Here is a 12,466-nt window from a genome sequence, read left to right as displayed (position 1 = left end):
TGTTCCGCTCGTAAAAGGATCAAGAACGAGAGAGCAGAGATTTAAAATGATTTGAAAAAGAAGCAAATGTGATGTGAGAAAAATCTTTTTCAGACTGGTTCAGTCTGGAATACACTGTCTGGACATGTAGGCAGGTGCAATCAAGGCATTCGAGAGTATTAGATGATTTTGTGAATAGAAACAATGTGCAGCACTGGAGAAAGGGCAGGGGAATGCCACAATGCCATTGTTTGAAGAGTGGTGCAGACGCGATTGGCCAAATGGTTGCCATCTGCCCTGTAAGAATTTTATGTCTTTGCACATTTTCACGGAGTTGTAGAAAAAAAGTAGAATGTGATTCGTATCCCTTAAAACAGATGAACAGGTATTTTGTTGGATATGGTAAAGTTCATGATAGTGATACATATACTTGGTATAGTGACTGTGGCTGGGGGCAGGTTTAGCTCCATGGGCTGGACAGCTGGTTCATGATGCAGAGCGAGATCAGCGGGAGTTCAATCCCCGTACCGGCTTGAGATTATTCATGAAGGCTCCTTCTCAACCTTATCCCTCACCTGAGATGTGGTGACCCTCAGGTTAAGTCACCGCCGTCCGCTCCCCCCTCAGTGGGGAAAGCAACCTATGGTCATCTGGGATTATAGTGACTTTACCTAGTGACCTTGCTGCTGAATTGAATGCAGCTTTAAAAGTAATGCATGGTTCAATATTTGGTTTTGTCTTGTAAAATGGTCCTGTTCATTTAAAAATAAATACAAATGAGCCTGGTCACAAGATCATTGGCCGCCTCATTGAAGCTGCATGTTCCTCTGGTGGGAGGTGAGAGTCATGACAGCAATGAGCAAAGACAAACCACACTGACTTCCTGCGCTTCTAACTATAATGCAGTTCCTCCCATTCATTCAGCCATTATATGTGTCTTCTGTTAAAGCAAACAGGATGTGGTCTGCCATTAATGAAGCTCAGGTAGAGTTACATTTCTTCCAATGTTCTCTCCTCTACAGAAATTCACAGGCCATGCAACAACAATATCATCACTTACGTTTGCCACAATACGACCGCCTAACGACAGTCAGCCATTTGATGGAACAACTGGTCTATACTTCCTGTCTGGAGCTGTGCATGACCGACTCCTTAATGTTTGGTGAGGCACCTGTCAACCTATTTTTAAATCCTTCAATTCACTAGATAGTTTGATTTTTTTTTTTAAAAAGCTGATATTCCAAAAACATGTAAGACCGTTGAATGCAACAGATATTCAGCGCTCTATTTTCTTAGTCATTTGCTGAGTATTTGTCTGAGATCAGATCCATTTTGTTCTTGCTGTGTTCAGAGTTTCTGGAGGCCTTGCCCAATTGATTTCCTTTCAACTGAAAGACTTGTTTACTTTAGTGTTAGATTTGATTCTTTCAAGTGATCCAATGTACTCTAATCAATGATCAGCACTGCCTCTCATTGGTAAACTGATGAGTGACAAACCAACTGCTTAAACCCAAGGAAGAGATTATCTTGGATTAACATCCCGTTACCAGTCTAAATGCTCTAATACTAAACTTAAACATAACCAGTACTTATTCCACATTGTCAAACATATTCTACAGTATTGTGTAAGTAACAGTTTCTGAATTGGGAAGATCTAGGTGAGATATGTGTGCGCCTGCTGCCTGCAATTAAAATATTTTGACTTGGTTTGACTCGAGACAGTGACATAGTGCATTTGTCACTAGATCAGCAATCCAGAGACCCAGGCTCTGGGGACCTGGATTTGAATCCCACCACAGCAGATGATGACATTTGAACCCCCACCATCTAAGTTCCCCTTCAAGCCACTCGCCACCCTGACTTGGAAATAAATCGCCATTCCTTTATTGTCACCGGGTCAAAATTATTGAGCTCCCTCCCTAACAGCAATATTGGTGTACCTCCACCAATACAGACTGAGGCAGTTCAAGAAGACAGCTCAACACTTTCTCAAGGGCATTTAAGGATGGGCAATAAATGCTGGCCCAGCCACATGCCATGAATGAATTTTTAAAATGTACTTTTCGGAATATTGGATTTTAACCTAATCTGAAAACTGGTATAGAACATAGAACATTACAGTGCAGTACAGGCCCTTCGGCCCTCGATGTTGCGCCGACCTGTGAAACCACTCTAAAGCCCATCTACACTATTCCCTTATTGTCCATATGTCTAACCAATGACCATTTGAATGCCCTTAATGTTGGCGGGTCCACTACTGTTGCAGGCAGGGCATTCCACGCCCTTACTACTCTCTGAGTAAAGAACCTATCTCTGACATCTGTCCTATATCTATCTCCCCTCAATTTAAAGCTATGTCCCCTTGTGCTAGACACCACCATCCAAGGAAAAAGGCTTTCACTGTCCACCCTATCTAATCCTCTGATCATCTTGTATGCCTCAATTAAGTCACCTCTTAACCTTCTCGCTAACGAAAACAGCCTCAAGTCCCTCAGCCTTCCCTCATAAGATCTTCCCTCCATATCAGGCAATATTCTGGTAAATCTCCTCTGCACTCTTTCCAATGCTTCCACATCCTTCCTATAATGCGGCAACCAGAATTGCACGCAATACTCCAAATGCGGCCGTGCCAGAGGTTTGTACAGCTGCAACGTGACCTCATGGCTCCGAAACTCAATCCCTCTACCAATAAAAGCCAACACACCGTACGCCTTCTTAACAACCCTCTCAACCTGGGTGGCAACTTTCTGGGATCTATGTACATGGACACCGAGATATCTGCTCATCCACACTACCAAGAATCTTACCATTAGCCCAGTACTCTCTTCCTGTTATTCCTTCCAAAATGAATCACCTCACACCTTTCTGCATTAAACTCCATTTGCCACCTCTCAGCCCAGCGCTGCAGCTTATCTATGTCCCTCTGTAACTTGTAACATCCTTCCGCACTGTCCACAACTCCACCGACTTTAGTGTCATCTGCAAATTTACTCACCCATCCTTCTACACCCTCCAGGTCATTTCCTGCTCTATCCATGTCTCTGGAATGGCCACAACATCGAAGTCTCAGGTACCAACCCATGCTGCAAGTTCACCCACCTTATTCCGGATGCTCCTGGCATTGAAGAAGACACACTTTAAACCACCTTCCTGCTTGCCGGTACACTCCTGCAACTTTTAAACCTTGCTCATGACCTCACTACTCTCAACCACCTGTTTACTGGAGCTACAATTCAGGTTCCCAACCCCATGGTGTACCCATTAGATACTGTAAATAGAATTTAACGAACCATTCACTTGACCATGGTTGCTCAGAGGTATTGTCCTAGATTAGACCCCATTAATTAGAGTCAAGCACATGGTTCTCTGACTACCACCAAGTCTGTTTCCAACATCTGATACAATTCTAAAGCAGATCACAGTGGTGTGTATCTGCTGCAACCTATGACCTGGTGCCCTAAGTTTCATCAAAGTGTATCCATTGAGATAATGAAAAAAAGATTCTTTGCAGATGGAACAAATGATCTTGTTCTGCAGAACTTACTTGAGATGCTAATTGTATTCCTCTTTCAAAGATTATCAAAGATCCATGCTGTCTCGTCTATGTGGAGGGGTGCTGGAAAATTTACCTTTTGACAGAGATTGCAGTTAAGTGTCTTAACTGCAGATTAGTACTCTTACTACTTGATCAAACTTGTGGATTCCATTGTGAATTCTCAGTTTCGTAATTGTAAGCAAGGTGAGACAGTGGCCTGGTTGTATTGATGCTGGACTAATAATCCAGAGACTAGGGAAATGGTCTGGAGACCAGGGTTCAAATACCACCATGGCAGGTGGTGAAATTTGAAATCAATACAAATTTTGAATTAAAAGTCTAATGCTACCTACGCCACACTCTTCTGAAAAGTTAAATGATGTCCATTAAGCCATTGTCGACTGTCGTAAAAAAACATCTGGATCACTAATGTCTTTTAGGGGAGGAAATCTGTCATCTTTATCTGGTCCGGCCTACATGTGACTCCATATCCACAGAAATCTGATTGACTCTTAATTGCCCTTGGGGACGGGCAATAAATGCTGGCCCAGCCAGCAACACCCTCGTCCCATGAATGAATTTTTAAAAAAAAATGTTGATGTATACTTTGCTGGTCTTGCACTGAAAATTGATTGGCTATCATGTGAACAGAAGGGCTTTGGTCCCTGATTGTACATCGTGTACCTTGAGTGGTAATTGTGACATTGTGAAATTTACAAATGGACTGTGCTAATTAGTACTAATTAGGAGCACTTGGCCCTTTGGGCTTGCTCTGCCATTCAATGAAATGGCTGACTGATTATAACCTCAGCTCCACATTCCCACCTACCCCCAATGGCAATTTAGCATGGCCAATCCACCTAACCTGTACATCTTTTGGGTTTGTGGAGGTGAGACCCACTCAAGACACGGGAAGAATGTGCAAACACCACACGGACAGTGACCCGGGGACTGGATCAAACCAGGTCCTCGCCGCCGTGAGGCAGCAGTGCTGACCACTGTGCTACCGTGCCACCCTTTCACTGCATTTTGAGGAAGAGTTCCAAAAACACTCAACCCTCAAAAAAAAAAAAAAATTCTCCCAATCTCTCCTAAATAGGCAACTCCTTATTTTTAAACAGTGACCCTAGTTATAGATTCCCCACAAGAGGAAACATCCTCTCATCATCCACATTGTCAAATCCTCTCAGGATCTTATATGTTTCAATCAAGTTGCCTCTTACTCTTAACTCGAGTGGCTACAAGTCTAGTCTGCCCAGCCTTTCCTCATAAGACAACCCACCTAACCCACCCTAGTGTTAGTTCAGTAAACCTCTGAAATGCTTCCAGTTTACATCCATCCTTAAATAAGGACAATAATACTGTACATAGTACTGCAGATGTGGTGTCACCAATGCCCTGCATTTAATTCTGTAAATGTGGTAATGTATGGGCTCGCACAAGGAAAATGATTGTACAAATGTCTAGACTTTAGACAAAATTCGGCTCCTTCAACACACACAAAACACCCGCCTGTCACTACTGACAGAATTAACTAAAGCATAACTGCATTTCCATACCATGCGATTTGCCTCTTGAAGTTGTCACTGCATGGGTAGCTATTTGATTGGCTGATAATTGTGGTCTTACCTATATTATCCAGCTCCAGAGAAATAAATCATGAAGCTCCTGTTGGTCAATGAGGATATTCCACTAAAATCTCATCTTTTAAGAAAATCATAATTTTTGTTTTATTTTAAATGATACCCTATAAGGCATTAATTTCATTTCTGATCTAAGGCAGGATGCTGCTGCTGTGATTTTATGTTACCCATAAGTCAATCCTATGTGAAATGCCTGGCTCTGTCCTGTGACCTCCCTCCCTGAAACTTTGCTTGGAGTGGATATTTGGTAATTTACTGCTCCTCTCAACAGGCAAGTGCGATCAGATGGGAAGGATAAGAATGCCGTGCTTTCCTTTACGCTGACAGATGAGCCCATATATGTGGACCTGACCACTTCAGGAGATCGAGAAGATGTAAGGGCAGAGCCTGTGTTTTGATCTTGTGTATTTGTAATTTTGGTGGAATATCATAGACTAGTTAATCTGCAGCAAAATTGATTTTGTCAAGGCTCCTTGATTTTGTCAGAAGGGTGCTTCCTTCTTTGGCTATCCTTTTAGGGGATGACTTTTATATGAACAACTTGTTAAGTGTGCACATAGCTCACTTTATTAAAATAATATTCCTCTACCAGTCTTTCTGCTTCTGAAGAAATTCACTATGTAGGAATACAGTTCCTGGCATTATTATCTTGCCCAAGTGCTGTTAACTGCAAGACTAAATTCTGGTGTTAGTTGGATATTTGCAATTTGACTTTAGGACAGTAACAGCCCAAAGCAGGAAGCCTAGTGGATTTTATTTTTTAATCCTTCATCTTCCTATTCTAATTATGCTGAGGTCCATTGTTTGCTGCAGTAGTCAGCCCTGCCTTTCCATTACCTACAGGAGTTACTCACCACTTTTGTGGATAAGTGAAGCTGCCACAACCTTCAAAGCTTGATACCATCAAAGGACAAAGCAACCCGCTTGATTGGCACCCCACCCATCACCTTAAACAGTCACTCTCCACCACTGATGCAACATAGCATCAATCTACAAGCGCCAGTGCTGCTTTGTCAGCGCCGTCCAAACCCGTGACCTGTACTGCCTAGAAAGACAAGGGTGGCAGATACATGGGGAACACTGCTAGTTTCCTTACAAGACATTCGCCACCCTGACTTTGAAGTATATTGCTATTCTTTGCTTGATCAAAATCCTAGAACTCCCTACTTCATGCAGTATCGGAATACTTTCTCCACATGAACTGCAGCACTTTAGGAAGGCAACTAATCGTACCTTCTCGCTCAGTTGGATTGGTTTATTGTACCGAGGTACAATGAAAAGTATTGTTCTGCGTGCAGCTCAAACGGATCATTCCTTACATGAAAATAAAATACATAATAGGGAAAACATAAAATACACAATGTAAATACATAGACAGCGGCATCGGGTGAAGAATACAGGAGTGTAATTCTACTCCGTAGAGAAGATGTGTGAAGAGATCAGATCAGTCCATACATCCCATCAGTCCACAAGACGGTTGTTTAGGAATCTGGTAACAATCCAGGATGTGCAATAAATGGTGAGCTCGCCTCATCTTGAGTGAATTAATGATATCCTAAAGTCCTGACTGGTTGGTACAGGACCCGGATCTGATCTTTTTAGGAAGCAAGTTAGAAGTTTTAGACAGCTAATTATGCTAATCTTTGGAGTACACTTTTATAATGCTAATAACACTTAAATTACACTCTTGCATTGCACTTGATGTATACTTATCTGGAAAGCAAGAAAGATACAATAGAAGGGCAAGAAAAACTTATTTTTAGATTGAAGATATAACTGATGGCGGTGAGAGAAAAGAGAAGAAAAGTATTTGGGTGTTGCTGTACTGACTAATTTTTCTAGGTGACCGTACGTTTGGGAAGCTTCAGTATCTCCATCAGTAAAATTTAAGGTTTTTGGTTACATGGTGCACCAGAGCACGTACTATATCATCTTTGTGACGTGCCTCAAGGTGAATCTTGTTCCTCTTTCTTATTTATGATACTGTTGTGCTTTTTTGATTTCTGTTGATTTTGTCCGCGATTGTGCATTTTACTTTTCAATTGTCTACATTGGAAGATAATTCTAATTTGTTCTTTAGCCAGTGAAATTGGCAGTTGTCTGCCGGGATGGACAGATGCACCTGTTTGAACACATCTTAAATGGGTAAGTGTTAGATTTGTTCATAAACAACTTAATGTCACTCGTTTCTGCTTGATAGTCTAATGTGTTTACATAAGATATATGGCACCAAAACAATCTATTTGGCAAAACCAGTCCATGCTAGTGTTTTTGCTGTACTCTTTATCAAAATCAACCATTCCCATCTCCCTCATACCTGTCTAGCTTGCCCGTAAATGCAAAAATGCAGAAAACCCCATATAATGTACTCTGCTGCATGTTTGAATAGAAAGCTAATGCCATTATGGTGGAAACGGCAAAATGCATATTTGTTCTGTTTGACGGAAGGGTGGGGAAACACTTTTTTCTCATGGCCACTCCAATGGTGGTGGTACAGAGTGGATGTGATTTATTGCTGAGAATGAGCATTCTGTGTGAGACGCCGCTTGTCTGGCTTGGACACTCTTTAAGAGCTTTTGAGAATTTGTGTAATAAAAGCTGTTGGTGGGGGCACAGGAAAAGAGCGATTTAAAAATCCTAGACAAGCAGCGATACTAGGGTAGTGTGTGTTTGCAGAAAATGGCCATCATAATGAAGGGCAAATCATCTTTTTAAAGCAGATTGGTAAAATCTTCTGATTCACTTAATGGTTGTGTTTTCATTTTTAATAGTTACTGCAAAAAGCCTCTCTCGCCGACATGCACTGTACAGATAGCAACGTCTGGAAGAGTGACTGATGCAAGACCAGTTCCTATTCTGGCAGCCACATTCTGTTTTGATAGGCAGTCAATATTGATAGCATACAGCAATGTGCTCCATCCAATTATAGAGAGAGTGGTAAGTGATAAAATCACAAATTATCATTTTCCTATTCTTTTTCCCATCATGAGTGTTTGTGTTATCATGAGGAGGGGAGGGAAATCCTGATGTTACGTTACATTCAGCTGAGATAGTCATGTGAAATACTCGGGCCAGTTTAGCTCAGTTGGCTAGACAGCTGGTTTGTGATGCAAGGCAAGCAGCGCGGATTCAATTCCTGTACTGGCTGAGGTTATTCATGAAGGCCTTCTCAACCTTGCTCCTCGCCTGAAGTGTGGTAATCCTCAGATTAAATCACCACCAGTCAGCTCTCCCTCTGAATGGAAAAAGCAGTCTATGGTTGTCTGGGACTATGGCGACGAGGAGAAATAAATGGAAGTTGAAACAAACAATTTCCACTTGTTTGAATTTGGTTTCAGGTCTTTGATATAATTTGGTATTAGATACCGATACGTTCAAGAACTCAACGGCTGCCATACCTGTGGGGATTTCCATACAGAAGAACATATATTTTTGCCATGCTTAGCTGGCTCTGGAATCCTGAAATGTACCTGGAGACTAGAATGAAGCCAATACTTTGTAGCTGAACCACTGTACTTTGCTCAAATATCCAATTATCTGTGTTCTCTTTTTTGTTTGTCTCTATCCCCATCATCGGGTCTTGATTAATTTAAACTGTTTTTGCTCCTACGTTTGTAAGAATCTTGGGCTACTAATCAGTGAATTAAGATTGTAAACCGTGCCGGAGTATAGTAGTATGATGCTGCTTGGATATGAATGTCACTAAATAAATCTGAATACGATAAATGTAGGAGGTCAATTTGATTCATTTGTTTGTAGAAAGCTTTAATGGCCTCTTGAATGATTCCGATGCTCACCTCAACTACTCTACCTGACCCTTTATATCCCTGTATGGTTAAAGATGAGTCTCCTGACTTCCGTACTAAACTTGCTGTTGGCAGTCTGAACCATCGCATCTTGGTCTAATATTTAAAATACACTTTGGTAATCTTTTTTTATTCCATATCGAATAAGGCCTGTGTTCCAGAGCTGTGGGTATAATGGAATCAATAATGACCAGTGGTTCTCATTTCAGACCTTGAACACCACTGAATCTCACATTTGTCTGGTGAGAGATGCACAGATGACTGTGGCGCTCACAACCGAGACAGCTGTGACAAAGGTAAGCTAAAGGAAGCAATTTGAAATTCTTATGGTGAAATGTCGTTATTTGTAAAATTTCATAAAATGTTGCAGAGAATTAGCAAATGAAGGCACAGCACTATTTAATTTTGAGTGTATTTTACACTCATGGTGTATTTTGTATGGTGGCGGAGTGGCTATTGCTAATCTTTATATTCCCCCTCATCAAAAGTCTACACTTTCCTTCAGTGAAAAGCATTTTTCCCTTTATCCCTAGATCATTGCAAGAAGTGTCACTCATCTTTTCTGAGGTCCTTCAAAAACCTCAATCTACCTTGCTCACTCTTGCCATGCTTCTTTCAGGCTTTTAAAACCAAAGCTTTGCCTCCCTCGGATGAGTACTTGCTCCAATCTTCTTTCAGCCTTGGCGTTGCCATGTCACTTGGGCTTTGGCCAATTAATCATGATTTTTCAAATTGATGAGAAAACTCCATGGAGTAAAATCAAAGCTTTGACAAAGAGTCGTCCAGGCTCGAGATGATGACTCCCTTCTCCACAGATACTGTCGGACCTGCTGAGATTGTCCAGCATTTTCTGTTTTCGTTTCAGATTCCAGCAACTGCAGTAATTTGCTTTTATAATTTGTATATTACAACTATAGATTTCTGACCAGTTGCCTGAAAGAATATGAAGTTTTCATAGTTATGCATAAGATCTTTAGCTGTGCAGAAACTATCTTATCTGGTTCTCAGTTGGCCTATCTTGTCTTGTAGGTAAAAACCCCAATTGTAACATCTGGAGTTAAAGTGTTGATGCCTGGTGTCCCTGGACATAATACAAGCATGAAGCCCACGTTGATGGAATCAAGAACAAATGAAGCTAAGAGGAGGAAGGGCACAGAACATGAGGTAACGTGACAGCTCGACTTGGTGTTCAGGGATGGACACCATTCTGATTTTCCTTTACTATTTTATTTCTTTATGGAACTCTGAATCTTAAAGACATGGACAGATTGTCAACAGCATACAGTTATCTTTAAACCCAGATCGGTAGGGATTAATTCTCTGCCAATTCATTTGTGTAAATTCCTGGTTCAATGTGAAATTCTTTTTTTTAAAAAAAACACCTTTCTAAAATTCTAAAAGCTATTCCTTTCTCTAATCAAATTAAAGCTGTAGCAGAATGGTAACCCATCTATGAAATCAATTTGGAAATTTAGAGGGCAATATAAATTAATGCAGCTTAATTCAAATTATCTGAATTCAATTTTTGATTAGTACAAATTAGTTACTTTGCATTACTTAAACTGTTTAATTCAAACTATCTTGTTGCCAAGGTAATTACATTCTGCAGCAGACTAGATTTAGTGGCTCAAATAGCACTGCTGTAATACAGGTTGTTGGTGTTCGCAATGTATTGTAGCTGGACACTTTTTTTTGTATGAGTTTACAGGATGTGGTTGTTCCTGGTTAGGTCCCCATTTATTGCCATCTCTGATTGTCCTCTAGAAGGTTGTGGTGAGTTATAGTCATACAGTACAGAAACAGGCCCTTCAACCCACCATATCTATGCAGAACATCAAATGCCAATCTATACTTTAGGGGGCAATTTGGCGTGCCAATCCACCTACCCTGCACATCATTGGGTTGTGGGGTTGAGACCCATGCAGACATGGGGAGAATAGGACATAGGAATTAGGAGCAGAAGTAGGCAATTCAGCCCTTTGAGCCTTCTCTGCGATTCAATCAGATCATGGCTGACCTTTTCCTGGTCTCAAAGCACCTCCCCATCCTTTAGCCCGTTTTTAAATCAAAAATATATCTATCCCTTTCTTGAGACCATTTAATGACTTAAGATTTCACCGCACCATGGGGCAGCGAGTTACACAAATTCACCACCCTCGAGGAGAAGTAGTTCCTCATCTCAGTTCTAAACCTACCGCTTCTCAACCTCTATCCGTGACCTCTCGTTCTAGGTTTCCCCACAACGTGTCTACGTTTACTTTATCAATCCTGTTTAGTATTTTATACACCTCGATTGGATCCCCCCTCATCCTGCTAAACTCCAGTGTGTATCAGTCCAAACTATTTAATCTCTCCTCACACATCAACCCTTTCATCCTGGGAATCAATCTGGTGAACCTCCTCTGAACTGCCTCCAATGCACCACATCCTTCCTCAAATAAGGAAACCAAAACTGGACACACTACTCCAGATGTGGTCTTACCAACACAGTCCATTGCAACAGCACTTCTCGACTTCTGTACCAGTCCTTTTGCAATAAATAGAATCATAGAATTTACAGTGCAGAAGGAGGCCATTCAGCCCATGGAGTCTGCACCGGCTCTTGGAAAGAGCACCCTACCAAAGGTCAACACCTCCACCCTATCCCCACCCAACACTAAGAGCAATTTTGGACACTAAGGGCAATTTATCATGGCCAATCCACCTAACCTGCACATCTTTGGACTGTGGGAGGAAACCGGAGCACCCGGAGGAAACCCACGCACACGCGGGGAGGATGTGCAGACTCCGCACAGACAGTGACCCAAGCCGGAATCGAACCTGGGACCCTGGAGCTGTGAAGCAATTGTGCTATCCACAATGCTACCGTGCTGCCCGTAGGGGAATGCTAACATTCCATTTGCCTTTTTAATTAATAACAATAACAATCTTTATTATTGTCACAAGTAGGCTTACATTAACACTGCAATGACGTTACTGTGAAATTCCCCTAGTCGCCACACTCTGTATCATCTGCAAATTTTGCAACATTACACTCTGTCCCTGCTTGCAGATCATTAAAAAAATTGTAAACAGAGGTCCGAGGACTGAACCCTGCGGCACCCTGCTAGTTGCAGTTCGCCAGCCAGGGAAGGACCCATATTTCCCGTCTCTGCTTCCTGTCAGTCAGCCAATCCTCAATCCAATCTGGTGCTCTACCCCAATTCCCTGCGATCTCACCTTCTGGATCAGTCTTTTATGTGGCACTTTATCGAAAGCCTTCTGGAACTCTAGATATACTGTATCTACAGATTCCCCATTATCCACCTTGCTGGTTACGTCCTCTGAAAGAATTCAAGCAAGTTTGTCAAGCCTGACCTATGCTTCATAAAACCTTGCTGACAATGGTGGATTGAGCTTGTCTTTCCATATGTGTGGTCTTCTTCCTTAATGGTTGATTCCAACAACTTCCCCACCACAGACATCTATAGTTTCCTACTTTTTGCCCCTTTCCCTTTTTGAAT

The 12,466-nt window shown here is 41.7% G+C and overlaps 1 protein-coding gene across 2 annotated transcripts in view; it reads left to right on the top strand.

Annotated features, from left to right (window-relative positions):
• Nucleotides 1-12,466, top strand: part of wdr43 (WD repeat domain 43) — a 74,284-nt gene that overhangs the window by 22,437 nt on the left and 39,381 nt on the right. For both annotated transcript variants that reach the window (XM_072500129.1, XM_072500128.1), the window contains exons 5-10: nucleotides 1,002-1,141; nucleotides 5,429-5,531; nucleotides 7,238-7,302; nucleotides 7,929-8,094; nucleotides 9,173-9,259; nucleotides 9,993-10,127. In XM_072500129.1, the coding sequence (XP_072356230.1) occupies nucleotides 1,002-1,141; nucleotides 5,429-5,531; nucleotides 7,238-7,302; nucleotides 7,929-8,094; nucleotides 9,173-9,259; nucleotides 9,993-10,127 (696 nt within the window). The remainder of the gene's footprint in view (nucleotides 1-1,001; nucleotides 1,142-5,428; nucleotides 5,532-7,237; nucleotides 7,303-7,928; nucleotides 8,095-9,172; nucleotides 9,260-9,992; nucleotides 10,128-12,466) is intronic.

The sequence above is a fragment of the Scyliorhinus torazame genome, chromosome 4, assembly GCF_047496885.1.
Source record: "Scyliorhinus torazame isolate Kashiwa2021f chromosome 4, sScyTor2.1, whole genome shotgun sequence".
In the NCBI taxonomy this organism is placed as follows: Eukaryota; Metazoa; Chordata; class Chondrichthyes; order Carcharhiniformes; family Scyliorhinidae; genus Scyliorhinus; species Scyliorhinus torazame.
The sequence above is the reverse complement of the archived record's forward strand: the minus strand, read 5'-3'. Positions and strand labels throughout refer to the sequence as shown.